The 20,548-nt window shown below is 37.5% G+C and overlaps 1 protein-coding gene across 9 annotated transcripts in view; it reads right to left on the reverse strand.

The window, feature by feature from the left end:
* The window catches only part of SEMA5A (semaphorin 5A), a 328,825-nt gene that overhangs the window by 132,493 nt on the left and 175,784 nt on the right, over nt 1–20,548 (reverse strand). For all 9 annotated transcript variants that reach the window (XM_082045292.1, XM_082045298.1, XM_082045290.1 and 6 more), the window contains 3 exons: nt 16,705–16,767; nt 11,075–11,173; nt 9,891–10,104 (listed from right to left, as the gene is read on the reverse strand). In XM_082045292.1, coding sequence (XP_081901418.1) covers nt 9,891–10,104; nt 11,075–11,173; nt 16,705–16,767 — 376 coding nt within the window. The remainder of the gene's footprint in view (nt 1–9,890; nt 10,105–11,074; nt 11,174–16,704; nt 16,768–20,548) is intronic.

The following is a 20,548-nucleotide window of genomic DNA, read 5'->3' on the forward strand; positions in this document are numbered from 1 at the left end:
AAGCCAAAACACAACTGGAAATGTGGAGAAAAATTGATTACAAATAAAACCTTCACGAACTTTAGGAATAAAAATATATTAAATGCATTCAGAATGTTTTAAGGTTCTTGAAAAATCCATGTATCTCTTTCAAGAGACAATATTTTAAAGTTGTGCTAATAATCATAACACATGTATAAATAAAAACGAGTACTCCTATTCCGTGCATTCAAAACTGAGAAACAATACATACATCTTCAAACACCTATGCATATACTCTACTGATTATGAACTTATGAAAATGTGGCCTGCTGTCGAAACTTGTGAAAATTGTTTTCATTTGCATGAAATGTAATAACCTCAGAGCCACTTCAGGGAATTCTGTGGATATGGGGGGATTATCATGTCAGACTTTATTTCATTTTCTCTTTGGGAAAAGTGAAATGAATTGCTTTAAAGCTTCAAAGGAAAAAGGAGATTCCTGTCTAGGAAAAACTAGTTCATATGTTTCCAAATACTGTGCTGTGAACTCCTGTTTGTTGACATGGAGGAATTCCCATAAAAGTTTTTAATGCAGAAAATGAAGTGACTCTCTTGTTTCCTGCTGAATTTGCAAATAGTTCTGGAAGGACAAACACATCTCATTTGTGAATTATCAGATCACCAGAACAAGTGCAAGGATTCTAGTATGTGACAGAATACACCTAGTATGGATCAGCCTGAGAATGTCAATCTGTAATAGTGTCACAAGTGTTTTATATGACCTTCATGAATTTTTACATATTCAATTTACGGATGCATGAGGCTGCCTAGACTCTCCCAAATTAAATGGAAGCAACGGAATGAGGAAAGCAAGAAAATTATTTCGTCAGCACAACACAACGTAGATCTCCAGCATACAACAGAGAACAGTGCTACACACATAAACAAGCCCATGCACTAAAAGCACAAGGTGGCTACTTATTGCTGCCTCTGAGCAAACACACTGTAGTGTGTTATTTCTGATGTCTTCTTATTCAGCACAAAGTCTGGGAATCTCTACGGCTTCTTTCATAAACCAGCGTGACTGTCCTGCAAAGACGTTTTCCCACAGACTCTTCTAAGTTAATACAAAAAGATAACTGAACCATATGAAGTCCAGATAGTGCTTCTATCTGAAATACTCCAATTGTCTTCCTAACGTTTGGAGACAAACCTATGTTTTCCAGGGAGCATGGTGGCTGTTCTTAACACGCACTTACTAGGAAGAGACAATGGTTCCCTTTAGATTATTTTCCCTTTCCGCCAGCCCAGGGGACTCGGAGACCAAAGAGACCAAGCCCACGCTCGCTGCCAGAGCAGACACATGGTGATGCCATCTGACAGCACCAAATGCTTCCATAGGAACTGGCGGCAGCTCTGCCAGGTAGCACATGCTCATACTGCAGTCCAGAGAATGGCATTCTTGCAGCATGAAAGCAAGGATGTGCTGCATGCCCTGGGAGGTGGTGTAAAGACAGACGGGGGATTTGGGAGTGCAAAGCTGATTAGGAATAGGATGGGGCACCCTGGAGGGCAGAAGGAGCCAAAATGGTGCAGCCCCACCTGTACTGTCTCATGCTACCCGTGTGTAAAGCAAACTTCTCCCTGAGTTGCACTCAGGTTTCTACTGGGAAAGCAGTAGTTGGAGTGGTCCAAAACAAGGCTGGGAATTGAACGAACAATTAAGCAACACGGATGACCAAAGGTGTTGTGCATAAGCTTATTTCCTGGATCTTTTTTATTAAGTGGTGTAGGTGTAGTCTGAGTGAGTAAAAGGATGAACGGAACTGTACAGAAACCTTGTCTGGGAAGAGCAAATGGAAACAGGAGCCTGAGAGAGTTTTGTGAGAGCATCTGAAGGAGTTCTGGCCTTTTCTCACTTCCTGAGATTTGGAGCAAAAAAGTTCGCTTCTGCTTTTTATAAAACTCCACATAGTCTGAAGTAGACTAATATGACTTAATTTACCTAGTTAGTGGATGCTACGGTTTCCAGAGTAAACCAAGTAACAGGGAATGATCTGTCTGTCTTTCTGGAGGCAACAGCAATTAATCTTAAGAATTATAACATCCAAAGCTTACTCTGAGCATGAAAGAGCTGTGATTTACACTGACTGTCCTCTGACCACTCATGTTTGAAGTGCAATGCATTCAGAGTCAATGCAATGCAACCCAGTCAAAAGTGAAATTAATCCCAGAAGGTGAAAACTGAAATCAGAAGTTTGACAGATCTAGACACAGATCAGATTATATATATACACAAAATAAGACACACACATGGATTTACGCATGTATAATAGATTCAAAATCTTAGCAGTCTAGATGCTGGTCTAATGCTGAATGAGATCTATCTGGAGCTTGTTCATTCACCTCACCACGTCAATGAATCACACCCTCATACTGTTGGCATCTGAAGACCCATTTGTTCCAAATATTTGTATTCAGCAAAATATTTAATGGCATTAAATTCTAGAAGGATGCTTTTGATTTTTTTTTTTTTTTTAAATAAGGTTCAACCTCCATCTAGAAATGCTTGCCAAAAGGGAATTTTAAAATAATGGAAAAAAACGTAAGCTCCAAATGTGCCAGCCTGTTTTATTTTCTTTCACCTTACTGACATAATTAACAAAGTCAATTTCCTATTTAACTTTTGCCATCCTCATATATTCATTACTTATATTCATTTAGTGTAGCCCTCTGCAGCTGTTGAAAAAACAGTATAGATCTTGCATAAAGCTGACCAAGGTGTCACTGGTCATGAATATTTAAAGACAAGTCTTAATCATAGAGCAAAATTTTCCTACTGCATTAAACATCTTAAAAGTAATATACAACTTGTAGTCATCATAGCTATATCCATCCTCCATCCTGAACTGTGAAACGTTAAGTCCTGGTATAAAACTGGCATAAATAATTCTTTATTATTTTTCCTCTGTGTTTCATAATTATCTAGGACACATGCATAAAATGCTAGTCTGTCATAGCATAGCTGGCTACCAGTCTATTTTGACTACTATTTATTCTGCAATGCCTCAGCTCTCCATCATTTCTTTCACTTTTTATTTTGTTAAATTGAAGATTTTATGGATAATGAAGAGCAAGAACTTCAAAATACACTAAAACTGTGTATGCCTGACATTTTTTTCAAGCTTCTCTTATATTGCTGATAGATTTTATAATACGATTCAATATAATCATAAAAGTGAATGCACTCATTAGGTATTGCATTTTATGGATGTTCACTAATAAATTCTGAACAGCAATTATTTCATTTCTGAAAAAACATTTTAAAATATAGTATTTTAGAATTCCTTGGTTTATTGCCTGTTGTTTATTTTAAATAAATGTCCTTCATTTTCAAGGTAAAGCACTCTTACCTGGCATAAGATTTGGCAATTTATTATAGAATTTTACCGATGCAAATTTGCCAGTGACAAACTTAGTGACAGAAACCATTCTCTAGTAGGTAATACCTATGCAAGTCCTTGAGAGTGTCATCTGAAGTACAGTGGATTTTGCATCACATATATTCACTGGATAGAGACCTTGTACAGCATTATATTGGGAGAGAGGTGAGGATCATAAATATAGAAGACTACCTTAATTCACTCAACACCTCTAGAGGTTTGGGCTATAAGGATCTATCCAAAGATCCGGAAGTTTGCATGATTACTTAAAACTCTGAATCCAGAATTCCCCATACATGAGAAAAAAACCCAAACAAAAAAAAACCCAGCTTGTTTTCAGCAGATTTTGCCAAACAGCAAGTATGCTATGGAAAGAAAAAGCAACTATGATGGCTTACCCATTTCTCTCCAAACATTTGGGCTGCCATCTATTTTGTTTTCTCTGATCTAGTTTTGCAGGAAGGGAGATGATCAAAGGGCACTTCCTGCAGAGCCGGTCCTCTTTTCTCTCTCTTATTTTATTTTGTTTTATTTTTTTTTTCTATTTTTTTAATTTTTATAACAGAAAATTAAACAGAGTCCAACCCCTTCCCCTTTCACCTTAAGGCTTGGTATACCTGCTACTGAAAGTCTTGTCTCTGCCTCCAACAGTTCTGTCCTCCTCCCTTCTTTGGTGAATGCTGTTTTTCATGTGTTCATGCTCCCTGAAATGGGAAATTTTCTAGCCTCTCAACCCTGGGTGAGATGTATTTCAGTTCTAAGTTCTTTCATTCTCTCTGGCTCACTGTGTATTACAGTTTTCTGCACTAATGAGTGATGCTCCTGTCACACCTCTCTGCAGCTGGACACAGATGATCTGATTTCAGGGGTCCTTTCTTCCTTCCTCATTCAGCCTCTCCAATTGGCACCTGACATGAGGAGCCTAGATGAGACACAAAAGCACAGGCTCTGTCCTCAGTAGCCTCCTAATGGAAGACGGTCCTTCCTGTTTTACCTAGGGTAGATAAGAAGAAAAACAAATCCCACCTTCATGGATAGTGCTGCCTGTCTCCACCATTTTTGATGGGTGAAGGTCTGCTGTGAAGGTGTTTTGTAACAACAGTCTGGCACTGCAGAAAGGGAGTCAGAGGAGGCACCTTCATCTCACATCAACTTACTGCTCTCCTACTCTGTCTCTGCCATCTAGGAGAAGATGTACAGCTTTGAAAGGAAAAAACAGCACAACTGCTCAATTTTTTCCTCTGGTAGTAGCTCCACTGAAGAAGCCTAAGGATGGGTTTCAAAACCAGCAGTCATTTCCCTCTCATTGTAGAATACTGGCAAAAAGGATGATACAAGCAAAAAAACCCAGAACCTCACAGGTACACCACCAAAGGAAAGTAATTATTTATCTTCTTGCAAAATAAGCAACAATTGTTAGCATCTGTTTTGTATATTTTCAGTCAGGTCTTTTATCTGAAAGCTGAAGACCAAATTGCATGTCTCAAGAACACAATGGTTTTGAGTTACATGAAATATTACATAATAAAAAAAGCTTGCACTAGGTAATTACGAGGCTTTCCATTAAAAAACAGAAAAATGAAAGGATAACCCTGAATTATTATAGCCACTTCCATTAATCCTTAAAAGCAAAACTGAAAGGATTAATTTTTTTGTTCTTAGTTCATAATTTCTCTCCACATATCCTACTAAGCAGCAAGAGTTACAATAAGTCTTCTAACAAACAACAATAGTAATGGATCCAGAGCTGTATTAAACCCTGCTAATCAAAGCACCTGAGTAAGAATTTTACTTTTATTGTTCCTTATGAAGACTAAAAGTACCTGCTCTAGATTAATAAGGTTTTTATTAAGCAAAATGTTTTTTAAGAAAGTGACCTCAGAAGAACGACTTTAAGAGTATCTAATAACCAAATGCTATAAGCAGCAAGAGGAAAAAGTGATAATATTACGTCTAGCAACAGAGCAGAGAACTCCAAACATTCCTATACTGTTCTCAGCTGGAAAGGCACCTAATATGTACAAGATTTCACCACCACCCCTCCCCCCACCTTGTTTTGGAGCTACATCTGATATAAGATTACATTTTAATCATCTATGGCAGGAATAGTTACATTTATACAGTCCTAAAATACATTTGGCCCTTTGAAGGCAACAGCGAGGCTGATGTGGCCCCAGGTGAAGAGGAGTTTGACTCCCCTGATCTCTAGTCTGCCCACTGATGCCACTGATTACGTGTCTTGACAATTAGAAGAAAGGTTTTATTTATTTAATGTGTTCCAATATCATCTATCATTGTGTGTCATGGATAAAGAAAAAATTACAATGTATTTCAAGATAGATAGAGACCCAAGCAACTGTAAGCAAAGGTACTTGGAACAAATTGTCCCAGTATTTCTCCAAGTCATGAAACAGAAAGGTATTGATTGGGATTTCAATTGTTTCTTTCATCTGATTTGCCCCTTTATTGGCTAAATAAAGCAAACAGACATCATAGACTAAGGCAAACTTGCACACTGAGGCATCAGAACAAACATTTACTGATTCGAGGAGGTGACTCGAAAGGAGAAATACCTTTACTGACTAAATGTTGGACTACAGAAAAAGTTTCTAAGTCTAAGCAGTGAAGGCTTTTCCTTGCCTGTCTGGACCCACTGCAGCTGTGGAATACAAATATAAGTATTCCCTTCACCGCTGTCCTCTAGAGCAAATGGTGATGAAATCTGGCCCTACTGTACTTTGGAGATCAACTCTAAAGCGAAGTCCAGTTAGAAGCACACTACAAAAGTCAACTCTGGATATGATTTAAAGTCTATGTCATACTGAGAGTTTAAAGAGACTCAAATAAACAACATGCCAGCCGTAAATCAAAGTGTACTTTTTTCTTAATGAAAAAAATAATTTATTTGCTATTATTTAATCATGTCCAGAGCAGACTGCTAAGGCAGAATATTCTTTTTATGAAATACTACAAAAGTAATTTTGAAACATTCTAGCAACATGCTGCCCTTTACTGACTTGAGAAGTTGGCTGAAGCTCAAGGTCTTGCTGATTGCTTTGGTCAGGAGAAGAAATCAATGGAAGAGCTGTCTGCTTTAGACATAATCTTTAATGTGTGTTTTATTACCTCAAATCATTTCTCTGAGGCATCAAAGTACTTGAACAGAGACTCAGAGAGAAAGAAAGTAGGTAGCAGAATAACACATCTTGAAGAGTAAGTTACTGGTAAGCAGCCTTTCTGCCTTATTATCTGTTTGTGCATATATTCATGTCAGTAACTTCAGGCACTACTTTTTTCACTACACGGGAAAAGAGAGGGCCAAAACATCACATCATGAGGATAGGCAGGTTCTCTGCTTCACATTTTGAGTTTTACTACCCTGCAGCGAGCTGGGGAGTTGGATGAGGACGGCACTGTTTGGCAGCCGTTGTTAACTCCTCTGGGTGTTCCTCTTGACTGAGAATAAAGACAGTTACAGAGTACTGACAGATTTGGCAAGAAAGGTGAAAAAAACAGGGGGTCTGTCTCCTCACTGTCAGCTGATAAATTCTTTGTGAGCAACCTAACCTGTAGAACTGTTGAACTATGGTGAATACTCAGGTCATAACACTAAGGTAGCCTGGTCCTTCAATGGCATCTCTTCATGGAAACAAGCAGAATGGTGATGACTGTGGTCAAAAACCTGCTTTAGGCCAGTTGCATTTAATGTTGTCTATAGGAGCACCAAGAAGACAGAAATAGGCTCCATAAGCAGAGCATTAATTCCGTTTTGTAGAAGAGGAGGGAAGTACTGAGGTAAAAACATTATAACTGATCATTGTATTCAGAGATAATTAAGAGCTGAATAGATTACTACTCTTAATGTTAAAAGGGAGTAAGTTCAATAACTACCTACAGATGCTTCTTCCCTCTATCACTGAAGAAGACATGACTGTTTACACTCTAAAATTTTCCAAAATAGGAAAAACTTTTAGGAAGTAGGCAGATACATGTAACATTTGGCCAACTGTTCTTTCTGCCAATAAAATTGTCAAAACAGACAAAATTTAGGGGAGTCAAATCTCAGATGTTGTCAACAGATTGTCTAGTGGGTGAACAAACAGCATATTCAGAGACAGTCTAAGACGGCTCCACAATAACTAGCGCCAGTTATCAACAGGATTTGTGTTGGCAGTGTTGTGTTGTCCATCTACCTTTTTGGATCAGTGCTTGCTCAAGATCTTTGTGCTTCACATACTGTGTGTTCTTCAAACTTTATTTTTTCCTTTTAGTTATACTCTCACAGTATAATATTGTAGCTTACTTTTACACATATCCTGAATAATTCATATTTTTAACCAAGCTATCCCAACTCCTCAGCACCCCAGCTGAGTGTTGAATGCATCAAGACCCATGAATTCACTGAGAAGTGTGCCAGCCATTAGAATCAACAAGGTGCTTATTGCATAGCAATAACATGTGGACCAAGATAATCAGCTATGTTTTAGAGTATTGTCATTGCCCACCAAGATGGTTTGAATTTGTCCAATGTGATTTACAGAGTAGAAAAATCTAAGTGAGAAAAAAAAACATTGTGCCTCTGAGGCAAACCTGGATGTAAAAGAAAAACTTCCTTTACATTGGAAACATTCAGACGTGTGCATGTGCATGCACACCTCAAGCAAGGCTGAATTACAGGAACTGTCAGCTACTGTTGCTGAACAGATATTGACCAGAAAGCTTCCATTCCAGTTGATGCCTTACATTTTTTGCAGGATTATCTGTGTTACTTTCTCACTGAAAGCAGCAAAATCTTCACTTCCATCCAAGCACTGAAAAACTAATGCAATTTCTTGGCACTGAGTCACATATGAGCAGGCAAATTGACATAAAAGCAGAAGAATCCACAACTCCAGCAGATGAATCCCCAACTCTTAGCTACCCCAAAAGACATTCCCCTCCCTTTCATGTAGTTAACTGGGCTGCTTCCAGACTTTTATTGGATTTGCTTGAACAGGCTGCAACTACAAAACTCATCTTGTTCTTCCTCCTCGAAGATAAAAGCCACACTTTCCTGGTAACTTAGTTCTAAACAGTTTTGAGGCAGAAGAGTGAGCTCAGAGAATGTATAAGTGCAGCTGAAGCCTTAAATAGACAAAATGTAAATACAGTGACTCTAATTAGAGACGTCCGAGGGGGAATTGTAGTCTGCCCTTTGGAATAAAACATACCCAGTTAAACTGAAAATTCACTGTGAAGAATTTTTTTCCTTTTGACAGAAGGACCCAAGTGTGGCACGGGAATTAGTTCCAATATCATGTCTGTGTGGACTAAAGGTGCCTGAAAAGGGATATCTATTTGAGTTCATTTTTCCTCTCCCATTTCTTTTGCACTGCTATAATTCTGTTATGTTTCATACAGTTTGGTTTGGTTTTGTTAATTAATATTCTAAAATCAGCTGACCTTCAGAGAAGGTCACAAATTTCTCCAAGCTACCTCTGACGGCTTCTTTGTACAAGGAAAATACGCCAAGCAAATATGCACAATTCAGCATTCAGATTATATAAGACCTGAAATATTCAAAATAAAGTCTGTCACTTTCAGCTGACCTAATGTTCTGAAGCTAGAAGGATTTATGTTTGTACTTAATTTCAAACATGAGAATAATTCCATCATAATACAAAATGCACTGTGGGAATATTGACTGGTGTGTCATGTAGACTGCACTATGAAAAGATGGGTTTTTTTTACTACTGGGACAAGCATGGGCAAATTATATACATAATTTCACATTTTATGTTAAATAACAATTTTCATTTTAGAATAATCTGTTTCTCTTATAATACATAAAATAGCAACTGGACCTGTTAAAAATACATTTCAGGTATACCTATCTGTTCACAACTTCTCTCAGCTGGAAGTCCTCATCAGGTGATAGACATTCATGACACAGGAGTAATTTCTACAACATGATTTTATGATGTGTTTTGCAGACTAGCCCCTGTCCTTTGGCTATAATAAGCATCAAAAACATCAGTCTGACACCTAAGCAGCTTGAAAGCACAACCTGCTGCTTTTCAAGGCTGGAACCTGCAGGGAAAGCCAGGAGAATTCAGCCCATTCTAAACTGTTTATTTTCTGCATTTTGTTTTTGAAGGACTCAACCTAACAATGCTCCAGGCAAGCTACTGCTCTTGGCTGACTCAGCTTTGCCGTATACGCGCTCTTGAGAGATCCAGTACAGCAGGCAGTATGTCTGCAAACATGACTTATATGTAATACTTAAGTGCACATCTACAAACTGCAGCTATATTCAGTAAATGTCATAGTACTTACATTTGTAAAAAAAAAAAAAAAAAAAAAAAAAAAAGTATTACACAAAATAATTTTAAAATTAGATTAAAAATGCTCTAAAAACATTGAAATTCTCATAATGGAATTTCAAGATCGTTAATGTAGAGAACATGGGTTAAAAAGAGATGAGTCTCATGGTCCATCAGCACTCACCATTCAGCCACTTGGAGTTGTACTGGGCAGTGCGGAGAGGAGGAAGGGCCCCCAGACTGCGATAAATAGCAGGATCCCTTCCTGGAAAGTCCATGGCTGTAGCAGCATATAATTCCCCACTGGCAGTGAGAAGAGCAGTGGAGTTGTGCTGGGGACTGTAAGGACAACGAGCCATGCCACTGATTTGATCGTGGATCTCTGTCAAGTTACTTAACTGTAAAAGAGTGAGAAAAAAGGATTAAAATGACCTGAAAATTATCATTTCAGCCTAGCTGTATCAGTGTGAGGAATATCCTATTATAAATATCAGTTATCTGCTTTTGTATTGTACAACAGTAATGAACTGACCTTTACATCAATCTGAAACTGTCTCTTATAGAAAGCTTTACTGTAATGTCTGATCTTACTTTTGCCACTTCGGTGTGTAAAACATGTATCATTATCCACCAGGCCTAAAATGTTTTATATTAGGAGGGAATAACAAATTAATTGATTTTTATTATGACAAAGAAAACCAGATATGATTGTCAGAATCAACTAAGGTATTCGCCATAGCAAGTAGTTGACATTAAAAAAAAAAAAAAAAGCAAAGCTATTACTTGTTTCATTTTGTTAGCATGTTCTAAGAAAGAACCTCACATGAAAAATGAGATTAAAAAAATAAGCTTTCCAGTTCAGCAGAACTATCTCTCTGATTTTGTAGCCCTAATACTTTCAAAACCACAATATGATATTAATATGTTATTTGAAAATAAAAGTACAATAGGTTTAAATATAATAAGTGTGCAAAGGAGTTTTTTGGTGATGCGGCTATTCTTTGTATTTAAACACCTCTTGTCTCTTGAAATAAATAGCCAGCTTAGTCCAAACAGTGACATGTTGACTTTTATTATGACTGTTATTGATCCTTAATAGACTCTCTTTCCTTGATACATGTAAATTATAACTAGGTTTCTTTCAGAAACAGAATGGCAGATCTTCTCAACCAAGAATTCACATTCTCACCAGTCAGAAATCGCTAATACAGGTTCTCTCAAACTTCACATACACAGTATGCAGCTACCCATCTACATTTTACAACTAATACACAAATAGTGTGGATTCAAGCACAGCAGGCTCTGCCTTTTAATCTGCTGTCTCAGAAAAGAGACTGGAGTTTGCGGGATGAAACATGTAGCTCATACCGTCCGGTTGGTGCAGATCGGAGTGAACGCATTGGTTCCACAGGTGAAGAGATGGTTGCCTCCAACAAGAAGCACTCGAATGTAGTTCTGGCATTCCTCCTGCCACGCAGAAAAGAAATCCATTCAGTAATACTTAAGAGGACAGAGGAGACTAATTATGATTTGTTTTCCATGGTTGTGTGTCCACACATAATTTAGGGGAACGAGGCTTAAGCATACCTGATGTGTTCGCAATCATGACATACACAGACATCCTATTTAAAACACATGTATCCATCAGTCTTAACAGGATAACAATAAACCTCTTTAGTATTGAAGATATCTTGTAAGTGTATATTTCAAATGTTTGGCTAAACTAGATACCAGTATAAGTTGGGGAATAACCTGTTGGAGAGCAGTGTAAGAGAAAGGGACCTGGGGGTCCTGGTGGACAGCAGGATGACCATGAGCCAGCACTGTGCTTTTGTGGCCAGGAAGGCCAATGGCATCCTGGGGTGTATTAGTAGGTCGAGAGAGGTTCCCCTCTACTCTGCCCTGGTGAGACCACATCTGGAATATTGTGTCCAGTTCTGGGCCCCTCAGTTCAAGAAGGACAGGGAACTGCTGGAGAGGGTCCAGCGCATGGCAACAAAAATGATTAAGGGAGTGGAGCACCTCCCTTATGAGGAAAGGCTGAGGGAGCTGGGTCTCTTTAGCTGGGAGAAGAGGAGACTGAGGGGTGACCTCATTAATGTTTACAAATATATAAGGGGTGAGTGTCACAAGAATGGGGCCAGGTTCTTCTCGGTGACAACCAACAGTAGGAGAAGGAGTAATGGGTACAAACTGGAACACAGGAGGTTCCACTTAAATTTGAGAAGAAACTTCTTCATGGTGAGGGTGACAGAGCACTGGAACAGGCTGCCCAGGGAGGTTGTGGAGTCTCCTTTTCTGGAGACATTCAAAACCCACCTGGACACCTTCCTGTGTAACCTCATCTAAATGTTCCTGCTTCAGCAGGGGCATTGGACTAGATGATCTTTTGAGGTTCCTTCCAATCCCTAACATTCTGCGATTCTGTGTAAACTCTGAAGTGAGAGATGTGAAAGCTTTATGATGTTCATTTCTCACATTTCAGAAGCTAGAAACCAGCAGCAATTTCCACTGTTTATTCAGACAGAAAGCCAAATTCTGCAATACTAAAAATCTCCCAACACTGTATGTAGGAAAGATTGAAACAGTCCTCCTGCAAAAATCAATGTCCCTATCTAATAAAATAAACAAAATCAACAGTACACTCGGAAAAAGGTTTCTTGGAACCTTCTATTTGTATGTTCTCTAGCATTCATTCACAAGATAGCCTCATGTAAAGCATAAAACCAAACAAATAAAAACCTCATGAAAATACAGCTATGCAACTCTAACAGATATTAAGTGGAATCATGTAAGTAAATACATGGAATAGCAATGGTGCAGAAGTCCCATTATCTGGCCTACAGTTATATTAAATGTATTGCTTGTTTATCTTGAAAATAGACTCATCCTGGAAGACAAGAAATATAATCCTGAATAAATTGAACAGCTGCAAGATAGACTGCAAAGCAAGATGAGCAAAACACCAGAAAGCTCTCTGAGAAAACTCTCAGAATTTACTATCTATGCCTTTCCTAATAAAAAATACAGGTTAAAAAAAAAAACCAAAAACCTAAAAAAAAAATCCCCATGAAATCTCAGAAATAAACTACCTCTTTGAAAAAATACCCCTCAAAACCACATTTGCATTAGTGTCTCATGAAAATGTTGTTAAAAGCTTCTCTTTGAGCCTTTAAAGGTAAGTGTCAAACATCTTATAATCAAGATTTGGTTCCCATTGGGTAAAAATACAATGTCTTCATTTTGAATTTACCAAAAATGTCATCTTAATATATTTTTTCAAACAAACAGAAGCTAATATACTACCATATAACAGAGTTGGGTAGTGCAATAAGCCATTTAAAATGTAATTATTTCACTTTGGGGCATTTTCTCTATCACAAGTCAACTACATAAAAAAAAAAAAAAATGAAGGCAAATCTTTGGTGGGAAGGGTGTTCAAGAAGGTTCACAGAATATAACATAGTAATTTATTCTTCGGGCTGTTTCCATCTTGCCCTTTGCAGCAATTCATGGAATGTAAGTGTAGGAAAAATAAGTGGGTTCTGACATTAGAACCCATCCAACCTCTCCTCTTCATATTCCAGAGCTCCCTGAAATAATGGCACTGCCAAATTACTTGCACGCTGATCACCCACTCTTTCTGTTAAAAAATAATGTTAATTTTTTAAACTATGACATTCCTGGGATTCACAAGATTCTCTCTTTAATGTTCCCAAGTCCAGTGCCAACTTGACAACAATCCATACTGTAACAGTGTAAATAAGTTATCTCATATCAAAATTTTGTTGGGTACCTAGTACAACAAAATCAAAAGTGAAATAATAGCTTTTATAATTTTTTTCCATATGACAAATCCACAATAACACAAAACAAATTTTAAAAAATAGTAATTAATAAAACAAGCACCGCCCCAAAAAACCTACTGAAAACGGACTCTGTTATTTAGTCATCTGGATTGCTCAGAGTCACTATTCTAGCTCTGGAGTCAGGCCCAGCTCTACTGGTTCATTTTTAGATGTGCAAAACAGAGATGTGTGTTGTAGAAGTGGCAATGGTGAATGCAAAGGACTCCAAAACAAAAGGATTTTTAATTCAGAGTGTGGTGGTAGGTTTGGTGGCTATCTTTTATGTAGTCTTATTCTCCAGTTCATCTTGACCTCTTTGCCATATATTTTCCTATTCTCCTAGAAAAATACCTCTGAAAGAAAGAAATTCATTTAGCAAGTAATTTCTACCTTTATATCAGCATACCTGAAACAAAATACAACCATTAGAAACAATTCAGCAGCCAGCAGGTTAGGCTACTACTTAAGACTGACTTGACAGTTCAAAGACAATCTGGCTGCATATGGTTGTCCATTTGCAGCAATGTTTCTTGTATAGGCTAACATCTTAAACACACCTGTGCTTAATTTTTAATACTTTTACTGAGGTTCAGATGCTAACACACACAAACATTAGAATCTTAAATAAGCAAGAGGTAAGAGGCTCTACTTTATATATATATATATGTATTTAATTTTCTCTTTGGTTTATTTCAATTTTACAGTGCATATTTATACTTCTCCTTCTAAGAGTCCCTACCACAAGTGACAATATGAAAGGCCAAATTTATTATCTTACCCATGTGTGGTGTTTTAGATTTCTAAATGCTAACGCATGCTGGCCACAAGGATGTAATTTTGTCTGGCTCACCCTTGTAGCCACTAGTTATTTTAAGCAACAGTTTAAATTTGTGGATAAATGTCTGAAGTCTCAGTAACAAATATTAGCCTGCAAAAGTCAAGTACGCATTACACTGTCAAATGTGACAGATGTCCCTATACGTTTTCCCCTTCAGCTCTTTTCTCTCTTTGGCTCCTAAGGCATAAACCTCAGAACAACAACTACTGCTAACAGCCAGAGGCAAAAATTCTGTGCAGCTTCCTTCTGAAGTAGTAAAAAAAAAAAAAAGGAAAGAAAAAAAAGTTGTGTTTAACTGACCGTTATCTCAAAATTACTATAGCTGCTTCAGGGTTCAAAGCTACCTTCTAGTTTCAGGGCACTCCGCCAGCAAAGTGAGTTTTTGTTTTGCCACCTGAACTCATTGCCCCCATGCTGCTCGGTGGTCAAGAGAAACTGGGATTTGAATGAATAACTCGCCCACAGCCAGTCTGGGCTGGCCTTGTATATTTTGTCTCCAATCTTTCCTGTCCCTTCCCTACAGTCATACGTGTCTGCCCTGAAATCTGAATTTGCCCTCGGAAATGTTACAGGAATGCAAGCCCCAGCAACTGTCCAATTTGGGTTGAATCTATTTATACAACAACAAGCAAGCAAGCAGTCTTTCTGACAGCAGTAACTAGAACTGTGTATCCCAGGGTATTTCCTCTTTTCCTTCACTGTAGCACTGGAGTGAATTCCTCCTCATCTGATAATTCCCAGTTTTTCCAAGGGAAGGCTTTTGTGGTTTGACTAGGAAGAAGAGCACACCACAGACCAGCTGATTTCCTCATGTGCATGCATATGTGCTCCTTATGCAGAGAGTACAGTGACCTTGTTTTGGTCTTGGACATAAGGCAATAAAAGACAAACATCATTAGGCTATCCTTTATCTAGCCATAAATTTGTCCCTTGATTTTAGCCTCAATCACATCAGTAAAAGCAAGAGAGGCATGAAAAGTTCAAAAAGACAGTTGTCGTTCCAGCTGGGTAGGCTGCCTCAGTCGATACCTCTGCATTCTCCAGCAACTCCCACATAAAGTTTTCAGGCACACCAATAAAAAATAAGAAACAAACTATTTCCTCCCAGGATTACTTTCAAACATAATGGAATATAAGGGTTTTACTTCTCTTCTAGATTGTGAATGAGAAACAAGGCTATGGATACAAAAGAAACACTAAATCTTTATCCAACTAACAACTATACTAAAAAACAAACTCAGAGGTCATTATTAGAATATCACATATACTACTTTACGGTGACAGCATAACTTCCAATCACCACCTTCTTCAAAGGGTACCATCGGCATGAGTGAAAATCTGCACATACATACTATGTTAAGATCCATTCTTAAACGCATTTAACCAGTGTTGGGCGTTTCTCCTAGCAAAATTATGTAATACCAACATATGTTTCTGCATTGTTGAATCGAACATGGATTATACACCACAGAAAAGACTCCTCCTCTACTAGATGGTAGATGTTTTTGGAAAATGTTTTTGAGCTTGGGTTTTTTTGAGTTTTGCACATCAGTAATGTATACTGACATGTTCTACTTAATGTGTGTCCTAAAAGCCAGTGTGCTCTTCTGCAGTTCTCGCTGTTGATGTGTTTCTCTTTCTCTTTTCACTCAATTAACTTTAATGTTTAAACAGTACAACAATTACGAACATAAATTACATGCAATTTAAATTGGGTTTACAATTAATTTGATAACTAGCTTCAGCTCAGGACAGTCATAAAGGATGAGAGCATCAACATCTTAGCATTGTACTTACCTGTGCTGAATAAAAGAAATTGTAGTTGGCCAGATAAGGAATTGGTTCTGAATACTAAAAATATATCAAGTCCCATGTCTAAAAAGTTAGTGAATTTTGTATTATTTTCTTTATAGTGCCAGTAGATATGAAATATAAAAGTTTCCTAAAGCTGCACAGGGAAATAAATTGAGGATTTTACAAAGTAATTACACAGTATTTCAAGATTTACAGCACTGAAAATGAAGTGAGAATACAGTCCATTACATATGAAATGTTATAGAGTCAAAAAAAGTAAATTGTTGGAAACTGCAGTTCTTGATCATTTCAGAACAGAATCACATGACTATATCTCTCACCTCACACTCCCTATATTCGTTTTTATTCCTCTGCTTATAAATGAGCGTCAGACTCCTTTCCTACAACTCTTTTCAGAAAGGAAGACAGTGAAAATGCATAAGGTAGAGTAAGGTACACTAAATCACCCTGCTATTAACATAAATTTTATTAAAGTAGAACCGCTGTCTCATGCTTACCTTTGATTTGCCTTTACTGTAACAGGCTTTTTTAGTAGCTTCATCACATTGCCATTCCACTGCCTGCAACCAACAGGAATTAGTTAGAAATGCAGGGAAAACAGAAATATAAACCTCGAAACTATCTAAGCCAATGCTTTAGATGTGTACTTCAGGCATACTGATGATTAGGTGTGGGTGATTCTATCCATTAATGCCCTATGAGCTTTATCTCCATAGAAATGTAGTTCTGCTGTTGATGTTTTTTCAGTGTCTAAATTTGAAGTGAAGCTGGCCATTCCCATGATTCACTGTACCTACCATTACAGCAGAAATAACCACAAACACATTCGATGCTATTTAACCATTTTTGTATGAGTCTTCCTAATGTAAGCAGGAGGAACACAGTGAAGGGCTGAACCTCTGCTCCCAGCAGAGTTGAGCTGTGTCACCACAGCATCTGAGGTCAGCTCTGCTGGAAGACCTTGTGCCATGGGAAAGTGTTCCTTGTTGCTGTTTTTGCAGTATTTCTCTCAAACGTCAAATAGAGATTTTAGTTTTGCAAGGTATAGCTGCAGCACTAATCGGAATCACTAAAAGATCCATTCAGAGAAAGAAGCAATGGGTAGACACATACAAGACATCATCGAAACAGAGCACTGCAAAGCAGAAGCAATTTATCCTCATTTTTGAGCTGTCTCTGCTTCACCACATTTATGCCAGCTCTGTAACGCTTAGTCTGCAGTACTACAGTTTCACTGCATGAGTTAATTCCAATTATTTCCATATTTAACATTCAACAGCTATGACTTACAAACCCCACTGTTCAGTGGAGCAGGTCCTATGCTTGGTGTTTATGTGCCAAGACATGTACATATTTGAATGCACGTATATGCTCTGTAGTCAGAGTGCATTTTAAATCACCCTGCACTCTTTCACCTTGACAGTGCCCATCCATATGTTCTTTAGATAAAAATGCCACAAAACACATTTTATCAGGGTAACTGAGATTTCTAAACTAACCACTGCTGCTTATTTATTGAAAACACAGCATTTTCATTTTTATTTACCGGGAAATAATTAAAGACCATTCATTCATATTTAATACAGCCAATTTTTTTGTACCTGTTAATGGAGACTATATTAATAGCAAGCAGACTCTATAATTAATAAAAATAATAGGGTTGAAAGCCTATTTAAACTAAGGGGGAAAATGCCCTCAGAGTATACTATACAACACTCTTTAATTTGTGTTTCAACAAGACCAAAAATGAGCTCTTTATTTTCAGGAAAAAAAGACTTATAAAAACTAATGCCATTACTTCTCTTCCTCCACCCAAACCTTCCTACTTACAGCATTTGCTGTTGCAGATGAACAAACTACAGCATATTGGGGAATATCTTGAAAAATAATCCATTTGGGAATGACCTCAGGGTTTATAAGAAAATGTATCTAGCAGCATGAAAGAAATCTCATACTGAGTTTGACAAAAAAAAAAGCGCATCAATGACTTAACTCCTTTGACTCTGTAATACAAAAATCAATTTATGTCCATAATAGAGATCACAGTACAAAAGACTGCTCTTGGATGACCAACATAAATTCCTAATCAACCCATTAGGACACTCTGAACCTGTATGTATATGGCATTAGATACAAGTATCTGATACTGAATATATTATCTCTAAGCAACAGAAAAAATTCCAAATGCCTGGAGAAGCAAAAAAGTCACCAGTAGGAGGCCAGAGTAGAAAGACTAAGTGGAATACAGGTGCTTAAAAGGGAGGTTTGAAACAAAGTTCTTGCTAAAACTGAACGGAGAGGAATATGCCAAGAATGAACAGCAGGAAGAAAGAAGACAGAATGATTGGATTAAAGATAAAATGTTTATCAATAAATCAATTTTCAGTGGCAATATACCCAGTTTTCAATTGGTCACGGTAAAAGAGTAATTTGAAGGAGAAGGATGTGAAATGCAAAAAATACACATTACCACAAATCAAGAAAATTAAGTACATTTCTCAGGCACTGAAGTTTTGGAAAAGAAAATCAACAGACTTTGGAGAAGGGAAATTCAGCAGCCAAAAGTGCAGTTCTTCAAGCTTTCCACAAAATCCGAGAAAAGCATAAAATGCATCTCTACAAGTGGGTGATGGTTGGAGGATCTGGGACAAGTCAGGCAGAAGCTTTAACTCTGATCACAGTGAGAGAACATTAGGACAGTATCTTCCTGTTCTGCTCCCCTGTTCTCTGACAAGTGATTCCAGAGACCCAGACTATATATTTAAAAAAAAAAAAAAAAAAAAAGAAGAAGAAGAACAGTCATTGCAACATCAGCAAAGCCAGGTATCCGTCCCTTGAAGGGATGGACTCCTTAAGGAGATTGTTAACTGCCACACTTCTTAGAAGGAATCAAACAATACACAACGTGACAATATAGATATGTGGTTCTTGGTGGAGTCTGTGGAAGTGGCACACCCAGTATTACCTTAGCTCAGAAGTGGTGAGTTGGAAACAAAGACTGATAGCTTTTAGTCGAGTGTTCTTTTAGATAGGATAAATGGTCTCTCATATCTTAAACATTAATAATTTCAACACATCACAAAACACCTAATACCATTGTTAGAGTAACTGAAAATAAACATTCTTCTCTTTCTTTGACATCCATTAAATGCATAGATTTAAATAAAGATATTAACTATTAAAACATTGTGTAGTATTTCTGGATACCATAGTTAATAGCACTCACAAAAACCCAAATAGAACGAACTCCTGTAACTATCTAGAAATACATATGATTGCAAACTAACAAACCAGCAAACCTTCTGGGGAAACCCTGTTTCTGACAACATATGCCAAAGGAGTAATACTGTCTGGACAAGAAATAAGTGCAGACACACCAGTGACAAAGCTAAATGCCATCTTTGAAATCAAGGGTACTTATAGTCCTCTAGCCCCATGTTCCACTGTTGGAGGAGACAATAACAGAGCAGGCTGCAAATGAAGTCTATTACAAAGGCATTTGAAGAGATCTGAGTAGTTCAAAGTCTTGTACTTTGGTCCATAAGACTCCTGCATAATTCAGTAATGAATACATATGTCCCATTGATGATTAAAAGAAAAGAGCAGGTATAGACAAATATTTCTAGATATAGCTATTTTTTTTTCTTCTAATCTTCAGGAAAACTGGGGGAGTTTCCCACAAAATGGAAATTCAGATATTCAACACAGTCTACTGGTAACATACAGGGGGAAGATAGGTGGAAAATTCCTCAAGTTAAATGTCACCTTGTTGTGGGAAAAAGAACAGAAAAATGTATCCTGAATCTTCAGCACATAAAGACAAACTGTCTCAACAAAATAATATAAAAAGTGGTTTTTGTCAGTAGAAGGTTAAGACTTTAAAGTTTTAATTTTGAAAGACCAGACAGACACATACAGATTGTGTTATTTTAGAAAGCAAGTGCAAAACCAGGTTTACTTAAATATGCTACTGTTATCTACACTTCCATTAAATTGACATATTCTCCTGCTTGACTCCATTTGCTAATATTCCCATGAAGTTCAGATGAGCAATGTAAATATGATATCCATACCATGTTGGATATTTGACTCAATATGAAGACCCACACAGCTGAAGTTTACCTTTTCTTTATCTTTTCTTTCCTACATTTCTTCATAAGAACCCACAGTTTTCACATGGCAAAATACAACCTTCAGCATTCTGTGTACGGTTTTTCATTAATATTATAATTCTACTTCAGCTGGCAACAAAATTCATTGAGCCAGACTGCAGATACTTAAGTTTGTTCACCCTGGGGAAGGAGGAAACTGGGTTTTGAATGCTATTGCTAGAGAAAATAA

Source organism: Streptopelia decaocto, assembly GCF_964273445.1.
Source record: "Streptopelia decaocto genome assembly, chromosome: 2".
NCBI classification, from domain to species: domain Eukaryota; kingdom Metazoa; phylum Chordata; class Aves; order Columbiformes; family Columbidae; genus Streptopelia; species Streptopelia decaocto.